This window comes from Salvelinus sp. IW2-2015, linkage group LG13, assembly GCF_002910315.2.
Source record: "Salvelinus sp. IW2-2015 linkage group LG13, ASM291031v2, whole genome shotgun sequence".
Taxonomy (NCBI): Eukaryota; Metazoa; Chordata; class Actinopteri; order Salmoniformes; family Salmonidae; genus Salvelinus; species Salvelinus sp. IW2-2015.
The window spans coordinates 31,752,250-31,774,804 of record NC_036853.1 but is presented as its reverse complement, the minus strand read 5'-3'; the positions used below and the strand labels follow the sequence as shown (position 1 = coordinate 31,774,804).

Genomic DNA, 22,555 nt, shown 5'->3' with positions numbered 1-22,555 from the left:
GCTCCTTGCTGCACTCGCATAACTAGTAGTCAGACTGCCACGCAGTCTCCTCGTGGAGTGCAATGTAATCGGCCATAAATCGGTGTCCAAAAATGCCGATTACCGATTGTTATGAAAACTTGAAATCGGCCATTCCGATTAAAAATCGGTCAACCTCTAGTTAATATGAATCATTGGTTAACCTTTTCTTATCTACCTTACTGGAACGCAGACCAATTCTAGTTACCCATTGACTATCTGGACTGCTACAGCCCCAAGCTAGCTCGTGACAGCCCAGCTATTGGCTCGGCTAATACACACCACCACCTCAATGCAGTCTTTCAACCGGTCTCCTCACAGTACATACAGGAGTGTTTCATTTACAGCAAATTCTGAATAAAAGTGAGTTGAGCTAAAATAAATAAAATCACAGAAGCTCTGACAAAGGCCAATACGTAAGCTARAGTGATACTGGCAAGAGCAGTGCACGAGTTTGTCTTGTGCTTTTTTAAATTAAGATCAGCAAGAACATTACTCTCTTCCCCCCAATAGGCAGTGTATCAGACCCTGGGAGAAACAGACTAAAACKGATGGGTACACCACAAATCAGTAGGCAATGTCACTTTAAAACTACCCAGACAAATTAGTAACCACTTTGTACTTAAAACGGGTTCAAATTATACTGTAAGCGAAATAAAAGTGGTATGAATTACAAAGACAAGTGATTCACATTTGCAAATACTCTAATSAACTTTTATTACAACAAGTATACAAAAACTAGACAAACAAATGTGAAAATTTTTCATATTTACAGAAACAAAAGTGTAAATGGGCATAAGGGCCAGGCCTGCTCTGCTGGCTGGAAGATCAGGAAGAGGAAGCTTACATCACACCGAGGATTCCACAGAGGCGGACAGCTTGCCGGGCTATACAAATAAATAACGGGGGAAAAAGTCATCCAATCTGACAGCAGAAGTAGATCAGAATGTTAAATGCCTGGACTCTGCTTTAATCCACAGATACAAACCTGCCATTCTTATCAGGTGTCCATTAACACTGTAGAGATGAATCAGTTTGAGGACTTATGCCCCCTGTATGAGTCTTGGTCAAATATGTCATAGGACTCTAGTCTGTTCAAWTTTTTTAAAAGGACACTATCCAAGGTGGGGGGGGGGGGGCGGTCCCCTTTCACATGATGCCACCAATACCAACTTCCTCTGCTGCACCTAACCCTTCTGAGAATGAGTTATAAACCTATCAACTCGCCTCCTGCGCCCCTTTCTCCTGGACTCCATTGCTGCCAGAGCCGGAATCGCCGCTGCCATTAACTGTAGTTTCCTGCTTGKTCTTTTTAGCATCAGTGTCCTTTACGGGGCTCTCCTCAGTTTTCCTCTGTTCAGGAATACAAACCAAAGTCACTTCTCAACATGACCTCCCTCACCTCTACTGCAATCTACTCTAACATTACCACACAATCACAAAAGCCAAACGTCACCGCTACACAATCACAACTATACACACACAGCCATCAGAATTCAAGCCGATCAAAACACCTACTAAACATGCATAACGCTCAACCACAAAAGGGGAGATTGGAATGGAAGGCAAAGTAGTCAAACACCATTAAAAAGAGGAGTCACCCTCGCAACTAAGAGCAAGCAAGAAATTCATGCAACATGAGCATACTAGGAATGGGGGCATGGACCAATTTGACAAAGGAGGGGTCTACTACAAGCAGAGCACAGTAATGTACAGCATGATGCATAGACCAGGGTATGAGCAGCCCCGCCACCTGTTGCCCCAGGCTGSGATTGGGTGTAGTAGCACGCGGCGGTGGTGAGGAGGGATCTCACCTTTTTTCTGACCAGGTGGGAAATGTCTGATGCAGATTTGGAGGAGGATGCGCCATCGGCTGCCGATCTGACAGGGATCTAAAACACAGGACAAGAGAATTGGTCATTAGAGCCGCTGCTTACTGAAGTTAATGACATCCAAGTCATTTGTTTGAATTAACACAAGGTTKCATTCCAGGTGAAAGAAAAAAGTACAGCCTGTAGTTACCTGACTGGTTCCGAATGCTGATGAACAGGAAGATGAAGGTCCACCGCTTTCTGCAAACGCTGATGAGGAAGAGGATGGGAATGCTGACAAAGTAGAAGCTCCAGCCTGGAAGAGATCAGACATGATCAGTAGAAGACAGTACATCCACAGATCAATGGCATAAACAAGCTGACTAAATCCTCATGTCAACTTTTCTTCTCATTAGCAATTGAGAAGTGGACTGAACTTGTTCCTTGCTTGGTGATAAACATTTAGTAGACCTGCTATATTAAGTCATTCATTAGAACACGTATCAAAACACTTTACAACAGTAAATTAACCCTCCTGCTGTGTTCCGGTCAAATTGGACCGATTTACAAGTTCTCTGAAAAATGTAGTTCATTTAATCTGATTGTCATAAGGTTCAATGACTTTGTCCACACAGGGGCATCTGAACACACAAAATACATTTTGATGATTTATTACATTTTGGGTGTTTTATTTAACTTTTATACACCTGTGGTGTTCCCGGTCAAAAATGACCGGTCATTAGAAATGAATGGGTGAGACTACAATTAGAGTATAACATTGAGTTCAGGCACATTCCCATTCATCAGATGGACACACTTCCTATTCCAGACCCCTACATGCGTGTGTGTTTGAGCACACACACACACAACGCACTCCCCTTCTTGGCTTCCATGGGAACCTATCCCCAATAGAATCTTTCCCACACGGGAACCACAACTGTTGGCAATCTCACAAACAATCGCAACATTATTGAAACAATATATAGAACTTTTCTCGCAGCTCTGGTATATAAAGCTTTTTTGAGGCCTTGCTCACAATTCATTCTGTGGCAGCACAATGACCAAACAATATACTGTATGTGAGGCTCTTGATCATGACACTGGTGAGGAGTCCTTGTCAAACTTTGACACAAAGTAGCCTGCGATAAATAGCAAAGGTTCATCTGAGTATTTGTTACAGTGAAAACAATCCATACACTATGCTTTCTTTAAACAAAAACGAGTTGTATGAGCTCAGGTCAATGAGGCCTAGAGGCCATAAATAGAAGTTCAAAACTCAATGTTCACAAGAACTTAAGTTGATAAAAAGACCTAACACAACATTAGGTGATAACATGTATTATTATGGATATAGAATCAGCTATAATGGGGTGGTCATTTTGGACCGGGAACACAGAATTAATTAACATGAAACGAACACAACAGGAGGGTTAAAAGGAGCATTTACTGGACAAGTTCCTGCCAGTTTCAGTCTGTTTGGTGACTAATGAACACAACCCTGAGACGAGCCAGTATCCCACAGGGACTCACCAGGGTCTGCTGTATGGCCACAGAGGCTGATCCTGCCATACTCTGGCTCTCCTTGGCATCTTCTACCTTCTCAGCGACGTCAGGCAGCAGCTGCTTCAGCTCCTCCAGCTCGGTCTTCTCTTTGGCTCCGTCTTCACCTTCCGCCTTGTCTATCACCTCCTGGAGCATGGCTAGAAACCAGAAACAAGGTCTGTAAGTGACAGGTCAGAGGTTGACAAGTCATACCTAGTGTAGTAGTGACTGCGCAGGTAGCTTCGAATCAAGTGCAAAAAGTTTGTTCTTTCCCAAATTGTTGCTGATAAGCWACAAGAGATCTGAATAGCGGTAGTCTGTAAAAGATGCGTATGGCTCCTTTGTTGACCGACTCCACTGAGAGAGTATGCCAAATTGGCTTCGATGAGGGCCGGTCAGTTCCTTAGAACTTAGGGAGAATCTCAATTGGATACTCGTCACGTCCTCTCTCCTCCTTAAAACCCATTGGAGAAGGTCAGAGAGGAGTCCCCTAGAACGCGCTCCCGCCATCCATCCTGTATGGCCAAATAGGTAATATGGCACTAGCAACAGCTAGGTTTGAGGTTCAAATACTAAAATGCATAGATATGTGGCATGTAACATATTTATCCACCTTACCCAGGCGGCTCTCRATGACTTTGACAGAGCTGCTGTAGTGCTGGATGGCCTGGCTGTATTGGCCTGTGATGCAGTAGGTCATGCCAAGCTGGTAGTGGGTCTCGGCCACCAGGCGGCTGTGGGGGGGCAAGTGCTTCAGCTGCAGGGACAGGCAGTCCTGGAAGTCCTCCACAGCTGCAGGGTAGTTACCTAGAAGAGGGAAGGCCACGTGAATATGAAACAAACATCTGGAGTATGTGGTGCAAGGGTCTAACACCTGAGGGAGGGGGAAGGGCAAGGTGATCAGAAATGGGATGGAGTATAAAATCAACATAACTACATTTGTGTTCAGTAGGGCAAGCCGTAGCAAAACATTTTGCATAGAGCAACAAAAAAAAAGGTGCAAGAAACAGCACATGGCGATCCCAGATACCAGATCATACCAGATTCTGCTCCAACTTCTCCTAGCTTCAGATAGGCCTGAGCAGCCATCAACTGGTCCTCCTTGTTCTCCTTTCTGTTTGTATAAGGAGAGGGAAACAGGTGAAACAGTCCATTGGAATAATGTATACCCAAAACAAAGTTTGTGATGGTAACTTTCTACAGGGAGCATTTACCTTTTGTAGATGACCTTGGCGACCTCCAGCATTTCCCAAGCCAGCTGCAGGTTACCCACTTCCTCCTCCTACAAGAGATGGGAAGAAGCAAACAAAAGGTTAGAAGTTTGTGTAATATTTTCATACGAAATAAGTACATTGTGACAAAGGGACAACTTACTTTGTCTTCAGCAGTGCCTTCCCCTTCATCATCGTCGTCATCATCTAAGAGTGGAGTCCAAGAGAATACAGTAAGCCTAAGCTGCAGCAGTTCTACACTTCAGGAAAACCAATGACCAACTGTACAAAACCAGAGTATGATAGTTCACTAGGAAAGACAAGTGGAAGAGGAAGAGCTTGTGATTCCAGTAATAATGTGACAGCGGCCGTTCCCAACAGTGCAGCTTAAACTTCCATTAGCAAGAGAAGTGAGACTTCAGTTACAATCCCTTTACAGCCCCACTGCAGGTTCAACAACAATTTGTGTAACAGCCATTCTTATGGCCCTTTAGTCCCAATCCACTTGGTGCACCCGAACAGATTCCTACACAGGACATAAGTTTAACTTCACCCTCTTCCTCCATCTTCTCCTCCACAGTCTCCTCTTCATTCCCATTCTGCTCTTCAGAAGCCTTCATGACAATCTCCTTCACAGCTTCCTCTTGTCCAGCTTCCTTATCTTTTCTAGCTTCATCTTCAGGAGCAAAAAGARTCTCCTCCACCCCATCCACAGGAGGCTTAGACTTCTCATCACGCCCGTTCTTGGCAGGAGACTTGGCAGCGCCCTCTTCCTTTGCTTCCGTTTCCATGGTTTCTTTCTTCCCCTCTGCCACTGCCTCAGATTCACTTTTCCCTTCCTCCTTTGGCTCAGCTTTGCCGTCCTCCCCATTACTTGTTTTGTTCTCTGCCATCGCATCATAAACCTGCATTCGAAGCTCGTCCCTTGTTTTGTCTACACCAGAGATACATGGGGCATGAAAACTTAAGTTATATTGTTCTCCCCCAAAAGAGTACATGTCAAAATAAATTCTCAATCTGTGACCATAGCATGAACTAGCTTTTTCCCCTCACTGAACAGAGCTGACTGGGATGAATGTGTCATTCCCTCTTCCCCTGTCAGATAAGCCCATTGACAGGGGGCATGTCTTCAACATGATATCAAGAAATGACACCTACTACTAATGCCAATGAATAAAATAAACAATTGTTAGTTTTTTCTCCAGCAMAAGTCAATTGTCCTAGCTAGCTAGGAGTTAAGTGTCAAGCAGCCATAAACAGTGATGGTCAGGTTAAGATGGGCTACTACTYACCTTCCAAGTTGTCAGCGCTCTCAAACTTTGAGTTGTCCGGCGTCTCTCCCTCTCCTTCCTCCTCAGAGGACTCCTCAGGGACTCCCTCAAGAGCATTACCAAGGACAGTGTTCTCCACCCTGAAACACCACACTGCCATTTAATTCAAATATTCAAAACTCAGAGCTTGGTGCTGGCAAGGAGCAGGCTTGTAGGTTTGATTCCCACATGGTCTACAATTTTTATTTAACTAGGTAAGTCAATTAATTAAAAACAAATTCTTATTTACAATGACGGCCTACACCGGCCAAACCCGGACATAGCCCATGTATACTGAATACACAAGTCACTCATTCTCAACAGTTCTTCCAGTCCTTTTGGATAAAAGTCTGTTAAATGACCATACCATTATAAAAGCAATTATTCTAAAGTTGAACTGCAACCTGAACAGGTACAGAATGTGTCAAAAAAGACCCATACAGTAACAGTATCATACTTCCACTTACCTGGCAAGCTCCAGTAGAGACTTCCCACACAGGAAGAAGGCCTCTCCACACTCATCTGCAGTGTCCCCATACCGCGCAGCCCTGACAGACAAGAGATGTCAGATTAGCAGTACTGGTAGAGGTCAGGTAAAGAATAAATGAAATGCTCCTTGTAACATTAGAAATCCACAATCAATACAATACATAACCCTCATAGCATGACAAATCCACAGTCAATCCGAGCATGGACGTCACCAGGACCTGGCTTTCGAGGGCATTAGCCCCGAATAATTTTGGGTCAGGCCCAAATCTTTAGCGCTGCTGCAATGGTGTAAATAAATTGTAGTCAACTGAATGTGCCACTTAGTTCATAGAGCTGTGGTTACATGAAACTCCCGAAGTCATCCAACCATTATAAATCAGGGATGTAGTGCTGCCGGTGCACAGYGGAGCGATGCTTCGCCACGTCTCAGAATGGAGCCGTGTCTCGCAAGATCACTTCATGATGAATTAGTATCCTACATAACAAACCGAATACAATAGCGTGATCAGGCTACTGTTATACCAAAATCACCATGTAATTATTATGACAATTTAGGATGATTGTGCTGAAATGTTGCATTTCTTCCCCATCATGATGTGGCTGTGATTAAATCCATCTGCTCTAAAAAGTGGATTAGTTCAGCTGGTTAGCCACCCTTACATCATTCAAGAAGATCGGAATGCATATTCCCATTGTTGGATTTGGGGTAAACTTTGAACATTGAGATATCAAAGACATGACAGATCAGACGCATAGTGTATAAGGAGCGAAAGAGACTGGGTTTTATGTCAGAAGGTAATGGGTCTCTGTAGAAAGACAGATGGCTTTSAAATGTGTTGGGTGGACAGGAGGAGGTCACAGGATTGCTATAGGGGAAGCGGATGGACATTTCAGTCAGTTAGCCTACTGATGCAAATACACATTTGTACACTTACCATAAGCTATTCAAGTCATTTGATATGTTTGCATTGTTCAAAAAGGCCTACATCGTTTCAATAACAATATAACTGAAACCACTATTGGCTTCATTGACTTACTGAATTAATTCTCATAATTGTAGGCTAGGCTACTTGCTGATAGATTATTTTAACAGTAGGCCTACCTACACAATAACCTCATATGGGGTTAATGACCACAATCGATTTAATTAATAAGTGTTGATTAACTTATTTGGCCTCAATTCAAAACATGGAAGAAAAGTGTTGCAGAAAGGGGTGCTGGAAGTGCTGGAGATAAATTRAAATACATTTGCAAAATTATAAAATTAGGCTACTCCTGTCTATTAAATCATTGAAAATACTACACCAGCATAAGAGACACTGAGGATCAATAGCTTTTTTTTTTTTTTTTTATTGCTGTAGATTGTGTTGTCACATTATGAGCACATAGGCCTAGTCTACAGTCAGGAATCCCGCAATTAGGCAGCCTGCGTGGGAAATATAAAACAGCTGATTGACAGCCACAACTCAATGAACAGCAGGCAGTGGCTAGAAGCTGTTTGGCAATATTTCAAAATACAATTGTGGGAAAAATCTGTTTGAACAGGTGAGTGCCACTGGAAAGTTGGTGGACTATAATTTCCTCCTCATATTATAGGCCTAACATCAGTGTATCCASTATTTTCATTGGCCCATGCTATTGGCTACATTTAAGGCATGGGTCATTTATTGATTTCAGTATGCAAAAGTCAGGAGGAGCTTGTCATTTTGATAATTTGCATGGTATAAAAACAAAATATATATATTGTAAAATGACAGATTGCAGGAAATTATTTTAGAAAAGGCAATTTTTTCCTCAGACCCACAAACCCCTGGTCTTCAGGACTGGCCTACGAATGTTATGAAACTCGAGTGACTGCCCTGGATCCAAGCCATTTGTTCTCAGTACTCACAGCATGCCACAAGCCTCCTGGAACACATGGACTGCAGAAACGACATCTCCCATCACCAGGTGCCTGTTCCCAGCGCCGATCAGCTTCTTTGCCTCCGCCATCACATCGACAGAACTGTGGTACAGACAAGACAGCCACAATACATACGTTGTACTTCATTCAAACAAACCTATTGCATGATAAAATCACTGTGGAGTTGAGACTAAAAACGGTACAAGAGGAACCCAGTCATAAAATCTGTATAAATTCAAACCAACAAAATCAAAAAGTGCAGTTCCTCACCTGTCTGCTGCCATAGCRCTTGATGACCCAGGCTTTTCATCCATGCTGAAACAGTGACACGTGCAGTCAATTAGACTCAAGAYTACAAAATATTGTCTGGTCAAGTACGTTTAAGCAAATGTACATTAGTGTGAACGCTAAATAGTTTAGCAGWGGCCACGAGGTTAGGGTTAAACCTTTCCCGGTGCAGGAGGGGTTAAAATGTCCTTCGAGCAACGTAACTTTATTATTTTACAGTCAGCAGACACCCCGCCCCCCKGTAATTTCAGTATGCCAGTGACTATTATTCTACCCTGTTTCGAACCGAAGTGTTGCTTCTAGGAGGTAGGAGCAATCCAGGTAACGTTAGTGTTCGGGGAAGAAGAAAAAAAAACACGTTTTGCAAGTTGACACAGGCATATTTGAAYTGAACTGGTGAGCTGGATAGCTTAAAAAAAAAAAAAAAAAAAAGTGGCGTTCGTTGTTCAGCTATAGAAAGCTTTGGGAAATGTTCCTCGTTAGCATCATAGCTATGTCACGCCAGCATGCACGTGCATTTCTTGAGTACCAGGCAGTAGGCGAATTGCTTCATGCTTTACTAGTTAGTTCACTGGCCAATTAGCTAACAATTTCGGGCTAACTAGTTAGCTCTAACTTGGCGAAGAAAATAAACATTAGCTAGCAAGTGCAACAGAGCGTCGCGTCCAATTCGAGGTAGCTAGCTAATAATAGTTAGCTAGAGGATAGTGTAACGCAGTTAACGACAATTAGCTAGCTAAGGTTAACCACCCACGAATAGCATCAATTGGGCTAACTAAGGGTGTGTTCGTAAATTCAATCTGGAGTGCGCTGTGGGCGTTCGTAAATTCAGAACATTGTCAGATTGTCCGTTCGTAAAATTCACAGCGTTTCGTTATTGGAGCGCACACTGGACGCTCTAGCCRAGGAGTAGGGGTTGATCCGAGCTTTTCTGACCTCAACGGCAGTCAAGCTAACGTTGACTCACTGACCGTCTTTACTCACCCTAGCAGAGCTGGTTCCATGTTATCTAGAGTGTTGGCGACTAACTGTGTTGCTGGCAGCAATTTAATTACGCTTTGACGACTTTTTCTGACACCGGGTATATTCAACGGGTGTTGAGCGTTCGTAAATTCATCAGTTATTCGGCGCTCTGTCTGGCACTWACGAGACTGTTCCGAAATTGGAGTATAGCTAGAGCAAATTTACGAACGCAACTTAAGTAGCTGGTTGGGTGTTGGAGCGGAACTTATTGTTAGCTTGCTATATATTGCATTATTGAATGGGAACATGAACAAGTTTCGGCTAACTAGCTAGTACACAACGGCTTAAAGACACKGGTGATTAGCTAGATACTGCAGGTAGTTATCAAAACAAGTGAGCTAGCTTCTAGCTAACACACCAGAGGGATAGGCGAGACGTAGGCGAATGCACACAAACAAATGTCCTACAAAATGTCTCACCTTCCTGAGCTTGAAGCAACTGCTGTTTCCTCTGTCATGTTACGTGACTGACTCAGCATACAACGTAGTGTAAACTGTGTAGCTAACTAAATTAACAGATTCTCCAGGAAAATGTTAGGTTCTTTATTTCACTGACACTATTCTTTGTTGGCGCGTTTGCTGTCAACGTGCACACTTCCGCTGAACTTTCAACTTGATTAAACGCGGGAGAAAATATTAAAGGGAAAGTAACATGATACAATTTTTTWATTKTTTAGTTAACCAGGCAAGTCAGTTAAGAACACATTCTTATTTACAATGACTTTCTATGAACAGTGGGTTAACTGCCTTGTTCAGGGGCATAACGACAGATTTTTACCTTGTAAACTCGGGCATTCGATCTAGCAACCTTTCGTTTTACTGGCCCAATGCTCTATCCACTAGGCTACCTGCGAATGTAACGTTCTTAAATTATCTGAAAGAATGCCGTTCAACTGGTAATTTAAAAAAATAGAAATCATCCATGTATCATCCATCATCCATGTAGAGGACTTTGTTTAAAAAGGGTGAATTTCTTCCCCTGTATGGGACTTTTACAGGGCTATGTGAAGGATATGTCATACATTGTAAATTATTATAATCCATCCGCGGTATCATGTTGCACAGACGATGAGCATTAAGGATACGTAAGTATTCCTGAGGCCTCTAACCGTTTCCCCTGGAGARTGGTGGTGTAGGTTATGGGGTCAGACTTTGTAACAGTATTGCTTCCGTCCCTCTCCTCGCTTGAACCAGGGACCCTCTAAACACATCGAAAAGTCACCCTCGAAGCATCGTTACCCATCGCTCCAGAAAAGACGCGGCCCTTGCAGAGTAGGGAAACACCTTTTTTTATTTTTTTATTATTGTTATTATTTAAATCAATACAGGAAGTACCTGTGGGAACACAAGTATATATGAATAATAGACAATGGACAATTGGGCTATGGGGTACAATATCACATTACACAAGKACCTTAAGGGACATACATACAYTTATAATTCTAACAGCTTTTTTGTTCGTAGAGTATTTAATTGTCTTAAAATATAGTTCAATTTTTTTTTGTAAGGTAAGAWWWTTTKTTKTTTGTTTGTAAATTTACATTTGTGAATATGAAATTTGGCCAAAAGAATAATGAAATTAATTACATCAAAATGTTTCATTGTATTTCTATCATAGGTCAAGATTCCAAACAGTACATCTCTCCACAATAGTGTAAGATCTTCATAAATGTGTTCAATTATAMATCTACTGATGTCTTGCCACAGTTTTCTTACATGAATACAATGCCAAAAAAGATGCAACACTGTTTCTGGGTGGACATTACAAAAGGAGCAATTTGAGTTGATGTTTTCCTTAAACTTCTTCATATAGTGGTTGGCAGGATAATATTTATGAATACTTTTAAAGGAAACTTCCTTMATTTTGTTAACAAGTAGGTATGTGTGTGGCAACATCCAAACTTTTTCCCAACAGATATTATCAATAAATCCATTCCAATAAGGCATGATATAAGGTATAGATACAACATCCTGCTGAAACAAGGTTCGTATTGCTCTGTTGTTGAATGGACCAAAAGAGAAACAAATCTTTCCTACTGATGAGTCAACAGGGTCAATGGAAGGTAGGCTCTGAGGGTCTGGTCTTGACACGTTTCTGAATAATAAAGCAACACCTGAGGGAAYGGCATCTAAAACRATTGCAAAATCTTTAGGTGTTACAGGGACCTTGTAAAGTGATACGAATTCCTTATAACTGAGTAAAAGACCCTCTGCATTTACCAGTTGGCTCACCAATAGGATATTATTTCGGAACCAATATTCTAAAAACAAAGAAGAATTTTTATACAATATATCCCGATTATTTCATATATAATATCTGTGTGGAGAAAAGTTATGCTTATAAATTAAGGACCATGACAAGAAAACCTGCCGATGAAAAGCAGAAAGTTTCACTGGAACTTTGTCAATATTATAATTGCAAACCAACATGAAGTTAAGGCCACCAAAGGTAGAGAAGACATGATGAGGAATAGAATTCCACACAGAAGTGGGTCTTCTTAGGAATTGTTTTATCCAATTGATSTTAAAAGTAATTTTTAAGGTAGTAAAGTCCAGAAAATCCAGACCACCATTCTCATAAGTGTTCATTACAACAGTTTTCCTAATGTAATGTGTACGGTTTCTCCACAGAAAGTTGAAAAGCATCTGGTCTATCTCCTTGCTTATTTTACTGTCAAGATATAAAGGTAGATGTTAGTCTAGAGATACCTTCAGCSTTGGTTATTAGGACTCTTCCTTTTAAAGTCCCTCTGTAGCCATTGATTTAGCTTCTTCTGGGGGTTTTTAATAAGAGGGTTAAAATTGAGTAAGCCTCTAGACTTCTGATATTTTGTAATGGTTATGTTTAAATATGTAAGTTCTTCTTTTACTGGAATACCATAATATGAAGGTGTCACACAATCTTTGACAGCCTGAGTTCACATTTATTAATGTTAAGATATAGACCAGATGCTTTGGAAATGGATTCTATCACATTGATCAATATGGGAATTTGGTTAGCATCTTTCAGAAAAAGTGTAGTATCGTCAGCCAGCTGGCTTATAATAATTTCTTTACCAGCTATGGAAATACCTTGTACAGGACTATTTTTTAAAGAATTTGTAAGAAGTTGGGTGATTAATAAAAACAGGTACGGAGAGATAGGACAACCTTGCCTAATTCCTCTCTTTAACTCAAATCTAGGTGAGGTGCCATATTTCAATTTGATAGAGCTGTTACTATTTGCATAGAGTCTTAATAGCGTTACAGAAAAAATCCCCAAAGCCAAGTCTCTCAAGAGAGTGGAAGAGGAACTGATGCTCTACTGTGTCAAATGCTTTCTAAAAATCTAAAAATAATATGAAGCTATCCTCGGTTATTAAGTCTGAGTAGTCAAGTATGTCTAATACTAGTCTGACATTGTTAGAAATATGTATGTTCCTCATAAAGCCAGACTGTTTCATCAATGATTGCATCCAGGACTTCTTTAATTTTTTTTGCAAGTAGTAAGGCTAATATCTTATAGTCATTATTAAGCAGACAAATTGTAAGGCAGTTATCGATGAGCAGCACTTCTTTTTTATGCTTAGTTATCAGTGTTATTAACCCCTGACTCATTGTAGGAGGGAGAACATTGTTTTTAATACTCTCTAAAAAGACTTCAAATAGGAAGGGAGCTACTTGTTCAGAAAATAAAATGTCAAATTCTGATGTAATTCCATCAACACCTGGTGATTTATTGTTCTTTAGATGTTTGATAGACTCTATAATCTCTTCAACTTTGATGGGTTCATCACACTGTTTAGATTCTATATCACTGATAGGGTGAACATTATTCAGTGAATCAAAAAACATATCTGTGGATTCCTGACAGTACGTAGAGCTATAYAATTTTCTGTAAAAATTGCTWAAGTATTTAGCAATACATTTTTGGTCATCTGTAATAACACCATCAATGTTTAACTTCTTATGGCTGAAGGGGCAGTATTGAGTAGCTTGGATGAAAGGTGCCCAGAGTAAACGGCCTGCTCCTATGTCATAGTTGCTAATATATGCATATTATTAGTAGTATTGGATAGAAAACACTCTGAAGTTTCTAAAACTGTTTGAATTATGTCTGAGTATAACAGAATTCATATGGCAGGCAAAAATCTGAGAAGTTCCACTTCCTGTTTGGAATTTATCTGGGGGTGCCAGATTTTCAACCAAGCTCTCATTGAAAATACAGAGAGATATGGATGGGTTTTCACTTCCTATGGCTTCCACTAGATGTCAACAGTCAATAGAACTTCGTCTGATGACTCTAATGTGAAGGGGGCCGAAGGAGACAGGAATGAGTAATCACTTCCACGAGCTGATCACGCATTCACCATGCGCCTTCACATGAGTAGGAAGTCCGTTCCATCTCAACTGAAGTCAATGTAGTTCTCAGGTTGGAACGTTATTCAAGATGTATGTTAACTTATGGATAGTGTTATTTTTAGAGTGACATTTCTGAAGTCTAAAGAAATAGGATGAATTCTGTTCTCCCTCAATCCATTTTTTCCTAGATCTAAAGAAAGGCTCCTTCTGCTTTTAATCCTAATGATCACCTTTTCCTCCTCAGCTCTTCTGGTTTTAGCAAGATTACTACCTTATTTAAGGTATTTAGACACCTCAACTTTAAAGAGCTCCCAGTTCTTGCAATAAGATTTTTCTTCACAAGCCCTTTCCCAAAAGTGTGAAAGCAGATCTTTAACCTCAAACTTAACTATATCATTATTTAATAGTATGGAAACGTCTACTTCCAAGGGCTCAGAGCGAGTGACGTCACCGATTGAAACGCTATTGGCGCGCACAGCCAAGTACCCCTGACTGCAATGTGCAATTCACGCTGCGGTCGGGCATCTCCGCGCTGCTAACTAGCTAGACATTTCACACCGGTTACACTCACCCCCTTCTTTCCGCAGCAACCAGTGATCCGGGTCAACAGCATCAACTTTTTTTATACGACTATTCGTGAGAACCATTTTTTAAAACTACAAATCGCTTTCTACCGTCATAATTTTTTTTCTATGTGTGAGAACTTCTGATCTAGGCGTATGTCTTTTTCTTGTCAAATTCCTGCCAAAAGTTAGGGGACCTAAGCGCTTCCAAATATGGAGTTGCAGGTTTGCCATATGTCATGTTTGCACAGATCTCGCCTATGTGCATATCTTTATGGCATTCATTTTACTTAAGGCCCTCGATATACAAATCAAAAGGTGTTTGTGGATAGTGAATTGCGYGTGGATAGCGATTTAACATTTGGCATGATATTGATCCAATATTGGCRCCCCCTGACAACGTAATTTTACACGGCTGACTACGGATCATTAGATTGTAGGTTCGACTCCTGGCTATCTCATACATTTTTCACTTCCCAACTGGTCTTTAGTTAGATAGGAATAATCAAAATGTACTTTTGAACGTGCAACATTTATATAAAAAGCTCCCCACCTAGCACGATTAATAAAATAAACCAAAACAACTCAATCAGAATCATTCTTTCCGTCCGGGTTTGTGGTGTGCAACAAGAAGTTCCCAACAGGATATCTGTCTGTCTAGCTGGGATATCTTCTGTCTGGGTCAAGAGCATAAAACTGCTGCAGCTGTATAYTAGTCTCTACATATACATTGTTATTTACATATGTTGAGTTGGTGGGATGTAGGTACTGGGCTTGGTGAAAGATGGGATAAATACATTACAAAACACAACTGTAAAATGGTTTATAACACTGCATTTCCATAATTTCCACTATTGTTTAGACTAGTTTTCCCTCCAAGTAAAGATGCATTTTAATTACCAATCAGTCGAAGCAAATAATTCAAGGGCAGTAACAAAACATTTTTATTACGAAGAACACAGATGCTATGTCCTAATACACTCTAAAGCACTCTTTCCCCGCCACCATGACAACTGATCTGACAGGAGTWGGACTTTCTACCAACCTTCTTTCCCCTAAAAAAAATACTTCAAATCAGTTGTCACGCAGGAGGATTATGACGAAAGGAAGCCATTTAATTGAATTGGGACACAGCCTAGGATGGGGTTGAGGAAGGAGAGGGGGTTCCCAAGGCACAAGTGGGCAGCAGTTAGGGATTTACTCAGTATGGGTCAATGAAAGGGTAGTGTGGATGTCCTGCATCCCTGGGGACGGGCTTCCCATCAACCTGCAACAACAATTGGAAAAAGGTCACAAGCTAGCCAGGAGTCGGAAATAGAATCTTCTGATCCGTAGTCAGACGCGTAATCCATTGCCCCAATAGCCCACTGCTATGGTAGAATATCAACAGAGACACTACATTTTGGTTGCTTAATTCAACCAACTGATTACATACAGCATATATAGTATTAGCTCTCTGAAACATTTAACCATTGTGAGCTGGCTATCACATAACCCATAGAACTTCAATAACATTCTCTGGTCTCACATCCATTGTACACATATACCAGTAGAGGGAGCTCTAATGTCACTCACTGTGATGGTTGGTACAATGTAGCGCCAGCCTTTGTTCAATGCTGTTATACACTTCATCTCTTCTGCTTCAAGGGTAAAGTCAAACACCTGATGATACACATGCATTTTAGATTACGAGTCCACTCAGTAGTCAAATAATTACATGGGACATATGAAAACAGTTTTGATGGGTAGAAATAGTAGTAATAGAGCTTTGGTTTCTTGCAGTAGTAGACTGAATTGTGCAGCAATTTACAATTATCAAATCAAAGTTTGTCACGTGCGCCAAATACAACAGGTGTAGACCTTACAGTGAAATGCTTACTTACAGGCTCTAACCAATGGTGCGGGGGAAAAAAGGTGTGTGTAGGTAAGTAAAGAAATAAAACAACAGTAAAAAGACTTAAATTATAGATCGTCAAACAGAATAACCCACCTGGATATTCTCTTTGATCCGAGCCTCTGTCACACTTTTAGGGATCGTCACCACTCCTCGCTGCGTCTGCCATCTAGAAAAGAGACAAGATGTACATGGTTTGGTTTGAGAGACCAAATAGGTTACATGAAAAGCAAGATCTGATCACTAGACTGAGTGTTTTCTAAATTTATTTTATGAATTATTGTGCTAAAAATCAGGAGGTCTTGATATATCGTACTGATACATTTATCTTGCCTACCTAAAGAGAAATTGGGATATTATTGAAAAAAAGTTACGATTTAAACAGGAGTCGAATCTATAATCTTCTGATCCGTAATCAGACACGTTGTTATCCATTGTGCCACTAGCCCGCAGATTGGGTCAAGGCAAGGTGTGTGTTTTTGTTTGTTTGTGTATTTATGTTACACCTGTTTCACTGTACAGACGCAAGAGGATGGGTTCATCACCTCTAAGTTGTGGAAAACATGGCATCACTATCCTGCTGATAGGCTCATGGCCTAATATCAGTTTATATTCCATACATAATCAATGTATTACTGGTGTCTTTATTTCTGGCATTTGTTATGACATGGGGATGCTGGGTTATTGAGTAGAGTACTAGGCTAGAACATTATATAACATTACTCACCTAATGATAATTTGTGCTGGGGACTTGTTGTACTTCTTGGCCAGGGTGCCGATGGCTGGTTCATCCAGGAGGACGGGCTCGTCAGGATGCTTCCATGCCCGATCCGGTGACCCCAGTGGGCTGTACGCTGTCATCACCAGGCCCCTGTCCCGGCAGTGTTGCAGCAACTCCACCTGAGCCAGATACGGATGGCCTTCCACCTGAATAACAGAAACAGAAACCACAACTGTCAGCGGGCTAGCAATGGATGACTACRGATCAGAATATTCTAGGTTTGACTCCTGTCTAGCTCTTAAACTTYTTCAATATTTTACCAACTGATCTTTAGGTAAGGAGGAATAATGTACACACAGCACATGCCACAAAGACCTCCCTACCTAGCAAAACTCAAAACAAACAAAAAACTCATATGTTCTAATATTTAACTGTCAACAAACACTTGCTGTATTTCTGACAGGGACACGAAGAGACAGTAGGGGGAGAGTTGTATGTAAGGATATTGGAGGAGCGATGGACTGTGAGAAGACTGGTTGTGGTAGTGACAAACACCACCCCTTTCAGCGGGCTAGTGGCGCAATGGATAACGCGCCTGACTACGGATTAGAACATTCTAGGTTTGACTCCTTGCTCCCGAGTGACACAGCAGTCTAAGGCACTGTATCGCAGTGCTAGAGGTGTCACTACAGACCCTGGTTCGATCCCGGGCTGTATCACAACTGGCCGTGATCGGGAGACCCATAGGGCGGCGCACAATTGGCCCAGCGTCGTCCGGGTTAGGGGAGGGTTTAGCCAGGTTAGGCCGTCATTGTAAATAAGAATTTGTTCTTAACTGAAATTCTGAACTGACTTGCCTAGTTAAATAAACGTAAAAATAGTTTCTCAACTGATCTTCAGGTAGGTAGCTAGCAGGGTTTCCGTTAGCTGATAACAGCCGGCTTTTAGCCGTTTTATGCTTTTTAGCCTGTTCRTTGATTGGAACACCAGTTGATGGAAATACATTTGACCGGTCATGCTTATCGGTCTATGGGTTAATTTGCATAATTTAGTGGAATGTTTATTCGTTATGTATCTTATTTATCTCATGCACAGCATACAGATACGGAGCCTTCAAGCAGAAAAYCTGTCCGACATTGTTTTAAGCGCAACAATTCTAATTGCAATTGTGTGTTAAAAATAGCTAATATTTGTATTTCTCAACCGGTAATTGAGGCATTCTTCCCATTCGCCACTCAAATGCRTAGTCAACGGAAGGCAGGCTTCATCAGCGCATCACACCTCTTTGGATGAGCTGGTGGCAGTATGCATTTTTAAAACATATAGCTTACTAAATTGTTTGAAACCTGAACGTTTTACAAAATATTATGAGGCATGTTTTACCTTGCTTCAAAGTAGCCTAGGCAAAATCTTAACATATCYGTGGAGGCAATTATTTTATATAGACTTCCATATACYATTGAAACCAGTAGCCTATTTCTCTCATGTTCTTTTGTTTTTAATTTCTCTTTGATTGTCCGGTAGCCAGACAGTTTGGAAAGTAAATGGCTATTGCTGTAAAGAGGAGACAATGAAAAGACATGTCTTTTAGTAATAAAAATTATCAACTTAACTGAGCGAACAACAGTAGGCCTATAGCCCATCTTATTGGCACCAACTGAGAGCATCGGCTATATCCCCAGTGAGTGTGCACTGCGCATACTCACTCTTTATCATTGTTGTGTCAGTGCCACTTAAAAGTTTCTGGACAATAATTTCCTCCTCCAGTTTAGATGGACGAAAAATTGCTTCCCCAAACTTGAAAGTTGTGCGCCGCCTATGCATACAGTAGGCTAGTGATTTTTCTGTTTGTTACTCATCTTGTTGGCTGACGAAAAGTAAATATGGACAGTTATACTATCTTCAAAATGTGCAGTAAGGACACACCTCATTGCATCCTCGACTTGCATGTTCTGTTAAGATAAATTACCATATTATAAAACGTGATTTCTATCATTCTGAGCACCGTGGGTGGAAACTCTAATCAGGTTACRCACCCAATGTATATGGGTCTGGTACATTTCTCAACTGTCCGGTAAATTAAAATGCATTTTCATAACGAAAATCCTGGTAGCTAGGTATAATGTACACAGTCAACACATCTTCTTCTTACCTGAAGCACAGTGGGTTTGATGTTGGCTACAGACAGCACGTCGTCTATCTGTCTGCTGTTGAAGTTGGACAGGCCGATAGCCCTGATCATGCCCTTCCCCACCAGCTTCTCCATGGCAGCCCAAGTCAGCTTGTAGTCGATGTCGTCATACAGCAGGGTGCCGTCCTCTGACTTAGGGAAAGGAGCGTCACCTTGTCTGTGGGAAAGGTAAGGGGAAGTACGGGCACAATGTTACCACTGGACATTATAGGATGCCCATACAGTTTGTGTAGTTACACAACCCCTGTAATGTGAATTGATCATTGTAAAAAATTATAGCAAGTTTAATACCCAGATTGAAATTATTTAAAAAAAGGAAATTATGCTAGTGTCTGGCAATCCTATAAATGTTTTGCTGTATCATGTTGAGTGAGGCTAGTGCCTCTCCAGAACCCATGATGGAGGCTACTCACTGGAAAGCGTAGGGCCAGTGGATGAGGTAGAGATCCAGGTACTCCAGCCTCAGCTCCTTCAGTGTCTTAAGCAGAGCGGGCTCAACATCCTCTGGGTGATGCTGTGTGTTCCACAGCTTAGAGGTGATAAACACATCCTCTCGCCTCAGGGCCTGTATACAGAGAAACACACACACACCCTTTTACTTGACCCCATCATCGGGCTAGTGGCACAATGGATAACTTGTGACAAGTCCCAAAAAATAAATATACATACATATAGTTGAAGTCAGAAATGTACATACACTTAGGTTGGAGTCATTAAAACATTTTTCAACCACTCCACAAATTTCTTGTTAACAAACTATAGTTTTGGCAAGTCGGTTAGGACATCTACTTTGAGCATGACAAGTACTTTTTCCAACAATTGTTTACAGACAGATTATTACACTTATAATTCATTGTATCACAATTCCAGTGGGTCAGAAGTTTACATACACTAAGTTGACTGTGCCTTTAAACAGCTTGGAAAATTCCAGAAAATGATGTCATGGTTTAGAAAATTTAGATATGCTAATTGACATAATTTGAGTCCATTGGATGTGTACCTGTGGATGTATTTCAAGGCTAGCTTCAAACTCAGTGCCTCTTTGCTTTGACATCATGGGAAAATCAAAAGAAATCAGCAATACTCAGAAAAATAATTGTAGACCTCCACAAGTCTGGTTCATCCTTGGAAGCAATTTCCAAATGCTGAAGGTACCATGTTCATCTGTACAAACAATTAGTACGCAAGTATAAACACCCATCAGGACCACGCAGCCATCATACCGCTCAGGAAGGAGAGGTGTTCTGTCTCCTAGAGATGAACGTACATTTGCGAAAGTGCAAATCAATCCCAGAACAACAGCAAAGACCTTGTGAAGATGCTGGAGAACAGGTAACAAAAGTATCTATATCCACAGTAAAACGAGTCCCTATATCGACATACCTGAAAGGCACTCAGCAAGGAAAAAGCCACTGCTATAAAAACGCCAACCAACAGTTTGCAACTGCACATGGGGACAAAGATCATACTTTTTGGAGAAATGTCTCTGGTCTGATGAAACAACATTAGAACTGTTTGGCCATAATGATCATTTTATGTTGGGGAAAAAGGGGGAGGCTTGCAAGCCGAAGAACCATCCCAACGTGAAGCATGGGGTGGCAGCATCATGTTGTGGGGGTGCTTTGCTGGCAGGAGGGACTGGTGCACTTCAAAAATACATGGCATCATGAGGTTGGAGAATGTGTGGAATCTTGATGCAACATCTCAAGATCTCAGTCAGGAAGTTAAAGCTTGGTCGCAAAGGATCTTCCAAATGGACAATGACCCAAGCATACTTCCAAAGTTGTGGCAAAATGGCTTAAGGACAACAAAGTCAAGGTATTGGAGTGGCCATCACAAAGCCCGACCTCAATCCTATAGAAAATTTGTGGGCAGAACAAAAGCACGTGCGAAGCAAGTGTAACGATGTGAAATGGCTAGCTAGTTAGCGGGGTGCGCGCTAATAGCGTTTCATTCGGTGACGTCACTCACTCCGAGACCTTGAAGTTGTTGTTCCCTTTGCTCTGCAAGGGCCGCGGCTTTTGTGGAGTGTAACGATGCTTCGAGGATGGCTGTTTGTCGATGTGTGCAGAGGGTCCCTGGTTCGAGCCCAGGTAGGGGCGAGGGATGGAGCTATACTGTTACAGAAGGAACACATGACTCAGTTCACCAGCTCTGTCAGGAGGAATAGGCAAAATTCCCAAACTTGTGGAGATCTTGTGGAAGGCTACCCGAAACGTTTGACCCAAGTTAAACAATTTAAAGGCAATGCTAGCAAATACTAATTGAGTGTATGTTAACTTATGCCCACTGGAATGTGATGAAGAAATAAAGCTGAAATAAATCATTCTCCTACTATTATTCTGACATTTCATTCTTAAATAAAGTGGTGATCCTAACTGACCTAAGACAGGGAATTTTTACTAGGATTAAATGTCAGGAATTGTGAAACACCTTAGCCAAATACATTTAAACTCAGTTTATGTAAACTTTGACTTCAACTGTACATACAAACATGTATATTTTTGTTATGTAACATGTAAAAAAGTGTTGGTCCCATGTTTCATGAGCTGAAATAAGATCAGACAATTTCCATACGCACAAAAAAAATCTGTGGCATATCAAGAAACTGATAAAACAGCATGATCATTACACAAGTGCACCTTGTGCTGGGGACAATAAGAGGCCATTAAAATGTGCTGTTGTCACAACACAGTGCCACAGATGTCTCAAGTTAAGAGCGTGCAATTGTCATGCTGACGGCAGGAATATCCACCAGAGCACTTGCCAGAGAATTTAAATGTTAATTTCTCTACCACAAGCCGCCTTCAATGCCGTTTTAGAGAATTTGKCAGTAYRTCCAAACGGCCTCAACTGCAGACCACGTGTCAGCATGCCAGCCCAAGACCTCCACATCTGGCTTCTTCACCTGCGGGATTGTCTAAGATCAACCACCTGGACAACTGATKWAACTGTGGGTTTKCACAAATGAAGAATTTCTGCACAAACTGTCAGAAACCATTTCAGGGAAGCTCATCTGCGTGCTCGTCGTCCTCCCCAGGGTCTTGAACTGACTGCAGTTGGTGTCGTAATCAACTTCCGTGGGCAAATGCTCACCTTCAATGGCCACTGGCACGCATCTTCACGGATGAATCCCAGTTGCAACTGAACCGGGCAGACGGCGTGTAGGGAGTCCTGTGAGTAAGGGGTTTGCTGATGTCAACGATTTTTACGCGCTTCAGAACTCGGCGTTCCAGTTCTGTGAGCTTGTG

The 22,555-nt window shown here is 41.4% G+C and overlaps 2 protein-coding genes and 1 non-coding gene across 7 annotated transcripts in view; all 3 read right to left on the bottom strand.

Moving 5' to 3' along the window:
• Positions 1–718: 718 nt before the first annotated feature.
• On the bottom strand, positions 719–10,201 carry LOC111971201 (histone-binding protein N1/N2). Of its 4 annotated transcripts, none has more exons than XM_023997993.2 (15): positions 10,015–10,193; positions 8,555–8,599; positions 8,273–8,386; positions 6,360–6,440; positions 5,875–5,993; positions 5,136–5,516; positions 4,746–4,789; positions 4,586–4,653; positions 4,412–4,485; positions 3,990–4,178; positions 3,360–3,529; positions 2,041–2,145; positions 1,833–1,910; positions 1,246–1,371; positions 719–905 (listed from the first exon to the last, which is right to left on the bottom strand). In XM_023997993.2, the coding sequence occupies exons 1-15, from the start codon at positions 10,071–10,073 to the stop codon at positions 867–869; spliced, it is 1,692 nt and encodes a 563-aa protein (XP_023853761.1). In that variant the 5' UTR covers positions 10,074–10,193; the 3' UTR covers positions 719–866. The 4 variants fall into 4 exon arrangements, with proteins under 4 accessions (XP_023853761.1, XP_023853762.1, XP_023853764.1 ...); XM_023997994.2 differs by lacking the exon at positions 10,015–10,193 and adding an exon at positions 9,557–9,672; XM_023997996.2 differs by lacking the exon at positions 5,136–5,516 and having other exon boundaries at positions 10,015–10,201.
• Positions 3,632–3,767, bottom strand: LOC111972418 (small nucleolar RNA SNORA16B/SNORA16A family). The gene has a single exon (XR_002878441.1). It is a non-coding gene; the product is annotated as a small nucleolar RNA SNORA16B/SNORA16A family (small nucleolar RNA).
• Positions 10,202–15,418: 5,217 nt separating the features above from the next.
• LOC111971199 (aldo-keto reductase family 1 member A1-B) overlaps positions 15,419–22,555 on the bottom strand; it is a 12,875-nt gene continuing 5,738 nt past the window's right edge. For both annotated transcript variants that reach the window (XM_023997990.2, XM_023997991.2), the window contains exons 4-9: positions 19,718–19,869; positions 19,266–19,461; positions 17,120–17,319; positions 16,489–16,561; positions 16,074–16,160; positions 15,419–15,765 (exon numbers count right to left, since the gene is read on the bottom strand). In XM_023997990.2, coding sequence (XP_023853758.1) covers positions 15,700–15,765; positions 16,074–16,160; positions 16,489–16,561; positions 17,120–17,319; positions 19,266–19,461; positions 19,718–19,869 — 774 coding nt within the window. In that variant the 3' untranslated portion in view covers positions 15,419–15,699. The remainder of the gene's footprint in view (positions 15,766–16,073; positions 16,161–16,488; positions 16,562–17,119; positions 17,320–19,265; positions 19,462–19,717; positions 19,870–22,555) is intronic.